This window comes from Arachis ipaensis, chromosome B03 (assembly GCF_000816755.2).
Source record: "Arachis ipaensis cultivar K30076 chromosome B03, Araip1.1, whole genome shotgun sequence".
Taxonomy (NCBI): domain Eukaryota; kingdom Viridiplantae; phylum Streptophyta; class Magnoliopsida; order Fabales; family Fabaceae; genus Arachis; species Arachis ipaensis.
The window spans coordinates 112,047,903-112,063,678 of record NC_029787.2 but is presented as its reverse complement, the minus strand read 5'-3'; the positions used below and the strand labels follow the sequence as shown (position 1 = coordinate 112,063,678).

At 33.9% G+C, this 15,776-nt stretch overlaps 1 protein-coding gene and 1 long non-coding RNA gene across 2 annotated transcripts; both read right to left on the bottom strand.

Annotated features, from left to right (window-relative positions):
• LOC110270301 lies at window positions 8,107–10,536 on the bottom strand. Its single transcript, XM_021119283.1, has 3 exons — window positions 8,935–10,536; window positions 8,740–8,802; window positions 8,107–8,648 (listed from the first exon to the last, which is right to left on the bottom strand). Exons 1-3 carry the CDS (start codon window positions 9,729–9,731, stop codon window positions 8,411–8,413), a joined length of 1,098 nt encoding a protein of 365 aa, XP_020974942.1. The 5' UTR covers window positions 9,732–10,536; the 3' UTR covers window positions 8,107–8,410.
• Window positions 11,356–13,310, bottom strand: LOC107634615. Its single transcript, XR_001619014.2, has 3 exons — window positions 13,002–13,310; window positions 12,509–12,631; window positions 11,356–11,557 (listed from the first exon to the last, which is right to left on the bottom strand). It is a non-coding gene; the product is annotated as an uncharacterized LOC107634615 (long non-coding RNA).

The window sequence follows — 15,776 nt, the reverse complement described above, 5'->3', positions numbered from 1 at the left end:
GTCTACCACTGAGCTTCTTTTCCTTAGGAGTTGTAAGTGCAAACTCTGGCATTAACCTGCAATTAGGATGATTTAATTTTACATCAAAATTTACACTATTTTCTTTTTAGATAAGATCACTAATTATTGTGTTGACTAATCCTTTGTAAATACCCTCTACTCTAGTATGTTATTTGATAAAATGTGGTTGTTATACTGCATCTTCCTAAAGTTTAATTTAATTTTCAATTAGATCTTTATAGTTTAAAAATTTTAACCAAGTCTCAAAATTAGTATAATTTTGAACTCAAATCCTTGGGATTTCACATAACTCTACAGACTCCTAATGAAGTTTGTAAGATTAAACACAAAAATCTATTCAATTCAACCAAAAATTCGCAACAATATATTGCTCTAAGGACTTGATTACAAAATCGTTTTCAATATAAGGACTTGATTAAATATTTTAAACCTATAGAGGCCTACTTAAAAATTAGTCCAACTAAACTATAAAGACCTACAACTCAATTAAACCATCCACCCTTCTCTCTTTTATATTCTTTTTTCCCTCCCATATGTAGTTTTTGAAATCTCCACCCTGAATAATACTCAGGACTCATAAATGGAGAATATTCATCCGTTTGCATAACTCCTTTGTATTTAAAAACTTATTTAGAAATGTGTACCATAGAAGAAAAGTAACTAAAGGGCTTACTTGGCTCGCTTCAGCGCCAGTTCAACTTCAAACCTTTCTTACCTATTTTTACCCGTGAATTACAGAATCATTTACAACAACATTTTAAGCTGTAACTTGTTGGTATTTGTGCGAAACCTAAACAGTAAAATAAATCCAACAAAAAAGAATAATACTTAAAGCAATCAGCAAAAGAAAAGAACTCTATCGTTGAAAACTGAAGCCCAATAGTGTTAACTCCACTTTAGAATAGATAACTCATAGTAGAAACAGTGCACATATGGAGGAAGAAGAAGAAAAAATAAGATGACTTTTCCTACTTCCAGGTGCCTGACGTGCAGCAAATTCCATGCTGATTCACTTCTCCAAGAGCCACTTCTCCAATCTCTGTTTCTTCCTGCGGCGGCACGTTCTTGAAAATCCTTGTTCTTCCTCATTGTGCTTCCTCCATATATAGCTTGCCCCTGCTTCTCTGGATTTCCAAAATCTTCTGGTTGGTGATATGAAGTGAAAAATGAGGGGGAAGAGGGGGATCATCAGAGGATGTGGAGGTGGCGGCGATGGTGAGATGAAGAAACACTGTTTAAGCCCTGTGTACTGAACTACTTAAATATTATACTAGCGGTTCAATATATTCAACCGCTTTTTTATTGTTTTTAAGAAATTAATTCTTATCATTTTATTTTTAAAATTATAAATTAGATAAAATAATTTAAACATTAAAAATAACAACATTCAAAAAACAAAAATAAATTCTTTCTCTTATTATATACTATTCTCTATATACATACCTATATGTCATTGACTATTATATTACTTTGGCCTTCTTTTTCATTTTTTTTCTTCTCCTTCTACCTTCTCTTCACTCGATTGTTATTAATTATCACCACGTATCATTATCGCAACTTTTACTCTTGTCTATCACTTTGATTTACAACCATCTATTCTGTTAACTTTTACGAGTTGTTGAAGGTTTGCTAGAAGAATTAAGACACAAAGCATTTAAAATTTTTGCCCAAATTATCAAAATTTGATGTCATTAATCCTAAAAAACAATATCAAAATTTATTATTTTGAACTAAATTAATAAAAAATAGCATCTAATTGTAAGTTTTTTAACTAATAAGTTATATATTTAAGTCGCAATTTAATATAGTACATTGAGACAAAAGGCAAATTGCAATTCCACATGTGGCTGCTACTATATAAAATTCACATTTATTTCAATGTACACTTTAATTAACTATAATTTATTGTTTTATTTTACATTTTTAGAAATAATGATATCATATTATAAGGAAGAGATTGATTTTCATAATCTAATGTGAATCTTCTTATTATCATGTTCGTCATTTGAATACTATCCAGAAAAAATAATTATTTTAAGCGAAACACTATATTAAGACTGAGAGACAGAAAATTTTTACATTTATCATTCATGTTTGCTTCTTAATCCTCACTTAATATACTCAATTTAAACAGCTTTGACGGCGGTGATTCTTCGTAATTAGTTAGAAAGTTTCAACTTTCTCTTTCTCTCTCTACGATCTTGAATAAACTCAATTTTATTATTAAATAGTTTTTTAAGTTCAGATTATTATTAAATAACTATATAATAAGTATCTTTTAAACTATCTAATGCATAAAAGTCATATCTTTTGATTTATCTTGAAAGCTAAAAATTAAAGTTAAATGATATTAGTTCTTTTATTAAGTACAGAAATAAACATTAAATGACTCAACAATAGGTTGACTAGGTTCGATTAGATAACAAAATATCGTATAAACTAAAGGCACCAAGTTTATTAGAGATGTATTTCGAAGAAAGGATACCAATAAAAGAACGACCTAAACTAAAAAAATGCCTAACAAAATATGACGTGTCTCAGCAAATATAACATGCGATGAATTTAAAAAAATAATTCTTCAATCTTTTTGTAGTCGTGACTGTTTTTGTAGTATATCTTTCATATATGCCTGATAAACCACTATTTTATGGTTTATCTTGTGCTCAATTGAGTGGATTTTATCAACTCTTTACCCACTTATTCATAATATTTGCATGGTTTTATATTTCTTTCCTGATTTTGTGCTATGATTGAAAACATGCTTCTTTGATCTTATAATTGTTTATTATTAATCCTCTCTTATTACCATTAGATGTCTTGATATGTGTGTTAAGTGCTTTCAGAGATTATAGGGCAGGAATGGCTTGGAGGATGGAAAAGAAGCATGCAAAAGTGGAAGGAATACAAGAAGTTGGAGAAATTGCTAAGATGTCCAGCCTGACCTCTTCGCACTCAAACGGCTATAACTTTAGCTAAAGAGGTCCAAACGACGCGGTTCTAGTTGCGTTGGAAAGCTAACATCTGGGGCTTCGATTTGATATATAATATGCCATAGTTACTCTGACGCTAGGCGACGCGATCGCGTGCTCCATGCGGCCGCATCGTAGTGACGGAAATCAGCGTGTTTGAATTCTTCTCCAGCGAATTTTGGGCTGTTTCTGACCCAGTTCTGGGCCCAGAAAACACAGATTAGAGGCTATAAAGTAGAGGAATTGCATCCATTCAAAACGGGCTCTCATAATTCACTTTTCATGTTTTATATGTAGTTTTAGAGAGAGAGGTTCTCTCCTCTCTCTCTCTTAGGATTAGGATTTAGGACTTCTCTTAGTTTTAAGAGTGACTCTCGATCCCAGGTTTAATGTTTTTTTCTGTTTAATTTCGTTTCCATTTTTATTCACCTTAGTACTTTAATTGATATTTATCTTTTGAATAATTGGCTTATGGCTTTCGTGTTATGATTTTCTTTATTAATGCAATTGAGGTATTTTCAGATTTGTGATTTATATTTAGCTTTTTACATTCTTGGTTTTGGTTAAGAAATCAGTAACTCAGGAGTTATCCAATTCAACAGCATAATTGATAATTGTTATCTTGCCAATTGAATTGAACTTCAATAATTCCAATCTTTTCTTAGGAAATAAATAGGATTCGAAGATCAAACTAATTAATCCTTTGACTTTCCTTTACTTTAGTAAAGGTTGACTAAGTGGAATTAAGATTCAACTTTCATTATTATTGATAAGGATAACTAAGTCTGGACTTCCAATTTCTAATACCTTGCCAAGAGTTTATTTTATTATCATTATTTATTTTTTTTATCATTCAACATACTGCTTCCTTACTTTCAAAACCCCCAATTTACAAGACTCATAACCAATAATAAGAGCACCTCTCTGCAATTCCTTGAGAAGACGACCCGAGGTTTAAATACTCGGTTATCAATTTTAAAGGGGTTTGTTACTTGTGACAACCAAAACGTTTGTATGAAAGGACTTTTGAAGGTTTAGAAACTATACTTGCAACGAGGATTTATCCGCAAATTTCTAGACCACGCAAAAGTTCTCTCATCAATGCCTATGCCTTATCCATAATTTCTGACTTTTTCATATTGAATTTCTTGCTCACTAAGTTAATTGCTAGCATCATCCTATCATTGTCATAGACCTAGTAATTTTAAAAAGTATGAAGCAATTAGAATAATATATATATATATATAACATTTTTCTCTAATAATTATAAAAAATTTAGAACATAAATTAGATTGGTCACCATAATGCCAAAATTATCAGTCTACCCGTACTCTTTCATTCATTGAGCAACTCAGGTACCGCAGTCATTACTATTTAGTTAAATGTGTGATTGTACTACTTTTTCAATTTAACCAAACACATGATTCGTACATAACAAACTTAATAGACATGAAAGTAAAATATTTTATAAATTAATATTACTTACGAGCCTTTCTTCTGGTGTGGCAGGTCAGATGGTTCCACGATATGGAATTTAGGCACTTGAGGTACAGTGATTTCACTGGAATTGTAGAAAGAGTTGTGTTCTAACATTCGTTCAATGAATATAGCCTGTATGACATAATATATAGTTGGATATTGTCTAGAGCAAGCAATGTAACGGGTTAATTTTTATTATATGTCTAAAATGGTTAGGTTTTAAAAATTTTAAAAAGGTTTAATTACTCTGTTGGTCCCTATAGTTTCGCGAAATTTTCAATTAGGTCCCTAATATTTTTTTCCTTTTAATTGAGTCCTAGCACCAATTTTTTTTTAATTGGGTCCGTACACTTTTTTTTCTTTTTATTTAGGTCCCTATACCAATTCTTTTTTTTAGTTGGGTCCCTATAAAATTAAGCCAATTACTACTAAGAAGGACTTAATTGAAAAAAAAAATTTAGTGTAGGGACTCAATTAAAAAGAAAAAAAGTATAGAGACCTAATTGAAAATTTCACGAAACTATAGGGACCAACAGAGTAATTAAACCTTTTAAAAAATATGAATTTGATAATAGTGTTAAAAAATGAACCTTAATTTCGAATAAACAAAATATTTTTTATCTTACAAACCGAATATAGCAAGGATCTTGAAATACAAACTTGAATCGTTATTTCAAACAATGATGTTTTTTTTGTTATATAAAAAATATTTAAAATTAATAGAGAGTAAAAGCTGAAAAATTAATTTTATTGAACAAAATAAGTCTGGGCTACTTACCATCGTTTCAACTGATAATAGCCTACCATAGTTTTTGTCTGGGATTTTAAGGGAATCAAGCACAAATATCTGTTCTTTTTTCATGTCTACGATCATCAGGAACCAATGTTCATTAAAGTCATTGATTGGGACAAAAATCTAATTATTTACGAAATAATGAGCAGTCTATGCTAGTAAGATAAACATACAATTTGGATTAAATAAATAATATATTATCTACTAAAAATTAAAGGACTTACCCTTGATAAGTACTCAATCTTATACATGTAATGATCTGCAAATTGTTCCCTCAGTTGATTGGGTGGTCTAGACCAGGTAAGTGCTAGTTGCTGATTAATTTGTCAATAAAAAATATGAAATCAAATTATTTATATACTACTTGAAAGTTAAACCAAACAAAATATTTATTAAAAATTTTGTCGGAGTATTTATGTACTAAAACTTACCGAAAAGGTTGCTGGCAGAAACCATATTGATGGCAATTTGTTAAGCTTTTTATGCTCTTGAGTGAGAATGCAAGCAAGGGTATCTATAACCTACAAACAAATATATTTGTATATTTTTGACTTTACAATATATAACATTAACATTTTATACTTTTCATGTTAAATAATAAAAACATCAATATTTACATCTTGGATGACTTATTCTCCTGGAGTTAACGTGACTAAACTTTCTCTATTTGCATATGATGTACGAGTTGACACCATTACTTCATCCCTATAAGAATACACATGCAAATAGTTATTTGAGGAATTTGTTGTTTCCATAGTATGACTTAGACTTGTAACAAATCGAATAGCGTTATAACGATTCACCGATTAACTTGGAACTTTAAATCTAGGCAAAAAATATAAGCGGCACAAGCAAGCTCATTCGTTGTTAGAATCATGTCCTCTGGTGGCCTAAAATTCATGGGCATCCACTGCAAGCACAAAGTCATTATCATGTGTAATTAAACAAAAAAAGTAAAAACAATTTGAAATAAACAATGTCATACAATACAAGTTCATGTTTTTATACACATACTTGTGGAATTTTCGGGCCACATGAACGCCGTGGCAAACCAAATGATGAAGTACCCTTTTTACCAATATATATTCCCGTATTTGAATTCCAATCTAATTCAGATGATTTTCGTGGGGAGACATTTGGTTTGAAGAGCTCCTTGAGAGTAACGTCGTTTGCGTGCTTATTAGAATCGTTGCTAGTGGGAAATTTGTGTAGGGTGGGTTGTACATTTGTTCTATGACATTCTTGGGATCGAATGAATTTGCTCATTATTTTATCTATGTCAATTTTGTTATCAGTTTTAGAATTATTGATATTTATCATATTATTAATAGCTAAATTTTCTATGGTTAGATTGTCCGATCTAGTTCTATTCACAGAGTACAAAGGATAAGCCATATGTGTTTGGTTTTCGAGGATTTTCATCAGAGAGGTTATGGCTGCTGACCTGCTGTCATCTTATCAATTGCATTCGTAAAAATAATTTCACGCTGGTGGTAGTACTGGTTATAGTTGTGTCGTAAGTGAGTTTCAATGTGTTGAGAATGGTTACTGTTGAGCAGTGGGTTCACCTCCTTTTGTTTCTTGTTGTTCGTATGTAAACTTTCGTGAAAACTGTATTTTAAATGATGAACAAAATACATAAAATACGAACATATATTTAATGCATTAACATATGCTAAATAATTAATAAACACGACTACCAAACACCACCAAGGAGTACGTAAAATTTACTGAAACTCAACAGAGACAATGGAAGGGAGGAAATGTTCTTCACTCAACAGGGGAGGTGTTCTTCAATGGAAGGGTGGAATGAATCAAATTAAAACTGATTTGGTAAAAAACATAAGAGTAAAAGACAAATAGGTCCCTGACCTTTTAAAACACAGACATTTTTGTCCCTTAAGATTGGAAAATACATTTCGATCCCTCACGTTTTAAAACGGCTAACAAATATACCCCTCCGTCTATTTTGGGCCAAAAATGGCAACGGAGCTAGCTGACATGGAGGGATAGAGAATGACGTGTCCGTTACACTTGCTGAAGTGGATTGAGACAAATTGTTAGTGGACAAATTTGTCCCTTAAGTGCAAAACGACACCGTATCCACCAGTGAGCCCTATTTCATCAAAATGCAAGGTAAGCCATGGCTGCTGCTGGTGCGATCGTCCATGACGAGTGAGGGGGGTTCTTCATGCACAAGACCTGGACGGGGATCTTCATGTGCTGTTGCAGGAGGATGTGATCGAGATGGGGTTGCGCCGAAGTGCTTCTGCGGCGTTTATGCCATTCTTTACAAGTCAAGAACAACATCTAATCCCAATAGGATGTTTCTGGGGTGTCCATTCTTCAAGGTCAGTGATTATTTTGTTAGTAGTTGGATGAGACTGTTCTGTGTCTAATTACGGCATTATCTGTAAATTTGCTCCAGGTTAAAGAACGGTATTGCCGATACTTTGTTTGGCTTGATGAACACCTGAAAAAAATTAGGGCCATGGAGTCTGAAGCATTGGGTGCTGTGGATGATGTTGGAGGGGTAGACGTTGAAGATCAAGTGGTGCGAAGTCAGGAATTGGAAAAAAAATTCAATTGGTGCGAAGCCAGGAATTAGAGAAAAAAATGGAAGAGTTGGAGAGGAAACTATTATGTATGGAGAAGGAAAAAAAATGAGTATGTGGTAGATTGCTTTGATTAGTGTAGTTGTTTTTGTTGTTGCTGTATATTTCTTAAAGTGGTGAGGATCATTTGATGTACAATGTTGATGATGTAATGAAAATTGTCATTGTTGGCTATTTAATGAAAATTGCCATTGTTGAACAAGTAAAAGATACTGTGAATCACCTATTATATAAGGTAGTAATTCTGCATAGATTATGACCAAAATATAAACAACAATGTATCTGTCTTAATCCAAAACATAACAGCATAAGTTTGCCACAAAATAACAAAACATCTGGTTGGCATGTAAACAAGTTTGGCAAACTACGATAAGTAGACAATGTTGTTTAATTCATACTAAAGACTAGGACAAAAAATAGAAATTCATTCAGTAGTGTTTAGTTCTTCTGATTGTTGGATCCAGGAGTTGGGATGAAATTGAAAATTCCTATGGCCTCACTGCCAGCGACTTTCAAGGTCTCCTCTGAAGGTGTCACACTGGTGCTGGTGCTTTGAGTCTGGGGTGTATCTTGGGGTGGAGTTGGTGGTCGATTTGAAGGTGGATTTGTACTTGTTCAGGGCCTTCTAATTGTCTGCTTGGGTCTGAATTTAGAGGCAGCAGTTGGGGTTTTGGGTTTCTCCATTCTTGGCAATTGGGATGGAGGCCTGAATGGAGGTTAGATTGGAGCAGATGGTGTTGTTGCTGCAGCATTCTGGCTGATGACATGACTCTGCAAAAGTAACCGAAATAATCAATTGTTCAAATTTAGGGACAAGAATAAAGTGATTGGCATTATGAGTGTATTATTTAGGGGGGCTTACTGGAGTATTTTCTTGCACAGCACTAGTCTCAGCAGAAATATCAGTCTGTGTCTGGTTTTGATCCTAAGCAACATAGACCCAGCAAGGTAGCAACATGGACAAATTAGTCCTTAAAGATAAGATATAATGACATCTTAACCACTGACAAAATTTAAAATATACAAATTTATCCTAATGCAGAACAAGGATACTTACATCTGGTTGAGGGGCTGATTGTGAAAAGGGAAGCACCACCATGTCTTGTGTGTTTTCATCAGTCTTCTTAGCTTTTTTCTTTTTTGGTTTCCAGTTTGGGTTGCTTGGTGCTCCCTTACAGGTCTTATAGTTATGGCCTTTCTCCATGCCATAATCCTCTCTTTGGCCTCTTTCACTGCCCTGTAAACCATCTTCGGATGCAACACTAGATTAAAGTCTTCTCTAAAAAAGTCAATTGCCTCGTTGGTTGTCATATGAGGTTGACTTGCCATTATCTTCTCCACTTTCTTGCTGACCCAGTGTTGATCAGCAGCATTACTGCCCAGGTCTCTAGCACATGTATGCTCTGCCTTGTAAGTCTTTACCTGAAAACATAACAATGTTTTGTTGTAGGATAGATGTGCTAGCCATGGACAGTCTTCACCCCTGCAGCCAACCCTCACCCTTTCCTTATCATTTTTTATCCACAGGAGTTCCCTCCCTTCAGAAATGAACATATCTTTTACCACTTTTTTGAACCCATCAATGGTTACAAACTTGGTTCCAATCTCGAATCTACCCTCACCGAACCCATACTTTTCATCAAAAACTGGAAACTCATGCTTCTCTCCCTCATCCTCTGAAGATACTGGTGTGTGAAGATCCTCTAATTCATACTCATAAATCGGATCATCGTCATCTGAAACCTTCTCACTCACATACAGTCCAATTGGAGGCCTATCCCTGGGATACAGTAGGCACAACTTCTTCATCATGTACAACAGGCCTACTTCTTTGTTGATTTGCATTAGGCCCATTCCTTTTGGGCTTCGCAGCAGGCCTGGTCTTTTGGGCTTTTCTCTTGGCCCAGTTCCTTTGGGCTTGGCAGTGGGCCTACTTCCTCTGGTCTTCACAGTAGGCCCATCACCTTTGGTAGCACTACCACTTGCACTGCTTACTCTACCTCTGTTTTTAACTCCACTTAACTCTGTCTTTGTTTTCCTTTCAGACTTCTTTTTTTCCTCTTCATATCATCTTCTTCATCAACACTAGAATTATTGTCATCTGAAACAGTTTTCGAGTCAGTCAGAGGAGGTTTATACATTTCATCTTCCTCACTTTCATGCCCATCATCCTCTATGGATGGTGATGATTGGAGCTTTCTCATGATGTTGTCCACATCAATAGGGTCATCAAACTCTTCCACCCCTGCTTCTGCCGCAGCCCCTTCTTCCACTATCTGTGGCTCATCAATGGGATGGTCGAAGTATATGTAGAATTCATCCGTGGTTGAATTCTTCAGCTTGTTCTCTCGAAGTTCATTGATGCCTGCATCTCTTCTCAGAATGTGCAGTCCAACCTCAAGATCACTGCTAGTTGGGTCAAACCAATATACTGCCCTATATGATGCATACCCCAAACCCTTGAACAACGTCACCAAATCCCCAAATTCATGAAGGCTAAGTCCATCTTCGAAAATTTATCAACTTTCCCACCAATATACTCAAGAGTTTCACTGGGTTTTCTACCAAAACGGCCTCCGTGGTGAAAAATAGGTACCACATACATATCATCCATCTGCATTATCCACAAGTACATATCAGAGATTAAACCCTACATCAAGTGCCCAAAATTTCGAAATCAGTTAACTTCACACATAGCTTTTCCTCATTCTTTTACCCAAAAAAAAAAAACATGCAGTCATCCCATATCCCAACCCCATGCATTCTCAGTTAAACAACATACATACTCTTCATTATCACCCTTACCTCTATAGATGATGGCAGCTTCCTCTCCACGCGAAGCTTGCCGTAACCTTCAACAACAACCACATCTACTGATCACACTACCCCTTTCAACTATAGGAAGTCGTTCTTTTTTTAGAGGGAGAAGGGCCTTCGTGTTCTGATAGGGTTTTCTGTAATATGTGGAGTCATTCTTGGGTGTTATGGGAATTGCGGAGCTTCAAATATGGGGGGTGGTGGATACGGCGTCATTTTGCACTTAAGGGACGAATTTGTCCACTAACAATTTGTCCCAATCCACTTCAGCAAGTGTAACGGATACGTCATTCTCTACCCCCTCCATGTCAGCTGGATCCGTTGCCGTTTTTGGCCCAAAATGGACGGAGGGGTATATTTGTCAGCCGTTTTAAAATGTGAGGGATCGAAATGTATTTTCCAATCTTGAGGGACAAAAATGTTCGCATTTTAAAAGGTCAGGGACCTATTTGTCTTTTACTCAAAATATAAATTTATTTTTTAATATTTACAAAAATTATATAATCATCCATCTTATAAAAATATTTAATTACAATCCCTACTTTAGTTAAGATATTAATTCTTATTGGGTTAAATTAACTCAAACTGAAACTAACATCCAATTAAAATGTGCCACGTCATAGAGGGTAATTTACATGTTGTTTTAGAGGGGGTTGGGTAGAACTCACCAAATTTCAAACATATTGTTCTAAATTCAATATATTAACATGCACTTGTGAAAATCATACAGTGATTATAGAGAGGTTTTGGCTTTTTGTTGCTAGAATTAATTTCAATTTGTGCTTTTTGTCCCTTCTGCTTGAACTTTGATTCACCTTCAAGAACTACTACATTATTTCGAACAGTTTGGCTCTGAATTCCACCTATTAACATACAAAGCTAAGTAAAGTATTGAGAGAAAAAAATCTATTAATTATTAAAACAGAAAAACTTTGAAATTACATAAACGCATCCACAAAAATCTCAGATCTATTTTTTCCGTCCAACCAAACATTTCCTTAGGAGGAAAGAAAAAAGTACTAGCAGTTTAGCATGTCCTTATTTGATCAAGAGTTCTACAAATATTTGACTTTTCACTTGGATACCTTATAGTAGCTTAGTCATCTTTTCATGGCAGTGCTTCTAATAAAAGCAAACAGAGCAAGGTGGCATCTATTTTTTTTCATATTTCTAATTTCTGCCCATTCAATTAACCTAGAACACTGAAATCATATGGGTAAAAATGGTTTAAAAATATGTGCATATAAGCAAACACAATTAATTAGGTGATTTAGATGTCATAGTAATGTCACATTTAGGGTTTTACCATAAGATAATGTCATGCTAGCCACTAAGAAAAGGTGTATTGGTAATAGACAGCCTTCCTTAAATAAGACCACAAAATTATTGTACATCTGTCCCGTGAAAGAGACAATTTTGTCCTCTAATCTGTTAGTCAGAATTGGTTGCCAACTAACAAAAAGTTCTTACTAAGAAACATGAAACTAAAACTAGGATAGGGCCCTGAACAAAATCAAAGGAAGCCCATGAAAAATGAAATAATGCTATTTGTGTTCCATATGAGTTCAAAGAAATTGTCACAATAAATTATTTATACAAAATTTCAAGCAACCAGATACAGAACATCACATCTTATTAGGACATTAATCACTACTTTATGCAAAACAAGCTAATGGGTAATAAGTTAATAACAAGATAAGAAAGTGGAATAACATTACGGAATTGAATTGTTTGCCTTAATGATAGTTTGAAACTTCCAGCCAATCAATAAGAATGCTATGCTCATATTTATTAGGATGTTTAGAAAGACAAACCTTCAAATGAATTTTTCCTTTTCCTTGACTCCTGACTTTCATCTGCCACTGAAACTGAATTTTCTAATTCATAAGCACAAAGAAAACCCACAAAGTCTTCCTTTTCTTCAGTTTGCTTGAACACTTAATTAAAATAAAAATAATTCAAATTAAGTAAATACTTTTAGAAAATTATACACCAAAGCTAAAGCAGTAACCATCCTCTTCCATATGAAAGTGAAAGTGAAAGGGGCATTACAAGTAACAGAAGAACACCAGAAAAGAGGGGCATTGCAAGAAAATAAATTAAAAAAACAAAACATAACACCAACAACAACACAACATCAGCAACTATAACAAGATGAAAGGTTCAGAAAAATAACACAACAACATCCAAGGTGTTTCTGATCAAAATTAGAGCTACTCTTGTTCCAATTACCTATTTCAATTCCAATTAACTCAGTTCAGAACAAAATTAAAGGACATAAAGCAAAGAAAATGATAGAACAAAAACCTAATTGTAGAAGTAAAGAGGTTGCAGGGAGAGCCGCGATAACAACACCACCACCCACTGTGACGGTACTTCAATGAGTCGTTAAGGAATGATGGAAGGAAGAAATATGTTCCGAGCGAAAGGGTAGCAGATGCTTCTTCTCCCGACGGCGATGACGACGGCGAAGCTTAGCAGGAACGAATTTGAGTATGAAGGAACAATGGAAGGGAGGAAATGTTCTTCACACAACAGGGGAAGTGTTCTTCAATGGAAGGGTGGAACGAATCAAATTAAAACTGATTTGATAAAAAACATAGATTTACTTTTTAATATTTACAAAAATTATATAATCATGCATCTTATAAAAATATTTAATTATAAAAGGCCCTACTTTAATTAAGATATTAACTCTTGTTGAGTTAAATTAACTAAAACTAAAACTAAACATCCAATTAAAATGTACCACGTCATAGAGGATAATTTACATGTTGTTTTAGAAGGAGTTGAGTAGAACTCACCTTATATATGTATTTAACATTATTATAGAAAAAAGCTTTTACTTTTTAGAAGATAAAAGTAAAAAACGTCATTGTCATATTGCGTGTGTTAACTTTTTTAATTAGTTAAAATCATATTATAAAAAAATTAAAATTTTGAAATTGTAAACGGCAAGGCCGTTTTGCATAACGCATTTTTTATTAAATTAAAAAAAGAGAAAATGACAATGCCGTGTTGTTTGATATACGAGTTTGAAAGTTAAACCTAGTTAAAACAGTACTAACATTTTGCAGAAAAAGCAAAAATGTCATTAACGTTTTATATTGGCACAAATAAAAAAAATATAAAACTAACTATAAAAATGAACTTTGGTGTTTATAAAATACTTCGAGGAGAGTAAAGTGGAACAAGAAGAAGTTGTTCTTCATTCTAAGATTTTGAGAGAACTTTTTAAAATTTTGAGTTGCTCTGCTTATTAAAAGTGAAAAAATTTATAAGTAAATGTAATGAGAGTATAAAATAAAGGGTTATGTTAGTTTAAAAATATACTATAATGGCTAAATTTTGCCTCACACATATGAGGGTGTGAATTTTTTATGTGAAAATCTATGTGTTATTGTTGTTTTTCTTTCAATAACATATGAAAAACTTAAGAGTGTACATTCTCAAAGTGTAAATCATCAAGTGTTGAAGAGACTGACAAATATTTTGTAGAAACAACCTGTGTTAGTATTTGGTAGTTTTGTTCAATTTCAAGGAATGTTTTCGACCTACCATCAAACTAGAGCACAAGCCTCTCTTATCGAGTTATATGTTTAGTTTGAAAAAATCAATGATGTTGATTTTTGGAGCCTACCATAGACTGCATGGGCTATAAGCCTATAATACTGAAAGCGATGAAAAGTTTGAAGGTAATTATAAAATTGTTGGTCCAGCTAAAGATGTGGAGGAAGATTAAATGCACTAGCGAACATGCATCCATCTAGAAAGCCATATTTTATGCATAGTTTGAATCTTGATGTCATGCATACCAGAATTTTCTAAATATATCAATACAAAAAATTTATTATTATTATTATTATTATTATTATTATTATTATTATTATTATTATTTTTATTATTAATAGGATAGTATTTAGATTTATTTTGTTTTATTATTGGTACAGCCCTGTTATTGTCGCTGAATTCGCCGTTGGAATAAAGTTTAACTCTAGAGAGATTGTTACTGCGTTAGTTAAATAGTATACTATTTGAAGAGGAGTCAATTATAGGGTGTATAAATCAAAAGTTTCAGAACCGGCGACATTCTATGTTAAATGCGTACAATATGGAACAAGCTATGATTGACTTATCAAAGTTAGTCTTATGAAAAGACAGTATTGTTGGGTGATAAGGAGGTACAATGGTAATCACACGTACACCAGAAGTACCATTTCTCAAGATCATGCTAAACTGGACTCCGATATAATTGCAGAAGTGATAAAGCCATTATCTAAAGCCGACCCGTCCATAAAGGTAAAATCTGTCATTACTAAAGTGCAGTCGAAGTTCAACTATACGATAAGTTATCGTAAAGCATGGTTGGTCAAACAAAAGACAGTTGAACAAATATTTGGTAGGTGAAAAGCTTCTTATGAAACTTTGCCCACATGGTTTGAAGCAATGGTTGCGAAAGAACTATTAACAATTGTTGAGTACGAAACTGCATATGGCTACCGACAGAGGCCCTACCGACGGCATCCATTCACACAAGGAGCAACACCAGAGGACCATCCATGTCCTTACAATCATACCTCGATGTCCCGCATAATGATCGATACATGTGCAAATCAAATAGAACCCCAACTAAACTTATGAATATGAGAAAAACTCATGAACCAACGGCAAATACTTTCAATGCACAGCAATTCCAAACTTGTCACAATAACGTCATACCAAATAGATACATTATGTGACATTTCATATAAATTTTCTTACTTACTCGGTGAGTCAAATGTTGGAGCCGCTTTAGAGTACAAAACCATGCCAACTTGATTCTGCTTCCTCTATAGTCGTTCGGCCCAGAAGCGCTACCAAATTGGGTCATGCATTTGTTTTCTAACCCACTTGTGTTGTGATTAGTTGATCCATTCATCGGCAAATCGTGAGTTCGGAGTCCGAAAATCATGACGATGGCATCCAAAGTAATCGTGCACTCGTCATGAAAACGTATGTGTCTCATGACGCCACCTTTCAACCAATACGTCTATAATCGAACTGTGAGACATGATCCTCCCAATACCTGAGATATATGATATA

Excerpts from the sequence above, each read along its gene's own strand:
- LOC110270301 (XM_021119283.1), bottom strand. The coding sequence starts at position 9,731 with ATGGGCCTAATGCAAATCAACAAAGAAGTAGGCCTGTTGTACATGATG. Across the intron at positions 8,803-8,934 it reads AATCAGCCCCTCAACCAGAT|GATCAAAACCAGACACAGAC; the intron begins GTAAGTATCCTT and ends TATGTTGCTTAG. Across the intron at positions 8,649-8,739 it reads CTGTGCAAGAAAATACTCCA|AGTCATGTCATCAGCCAGAA; the intron begins GTAAGCCCCCCT and ends TTACTTTTGCAG.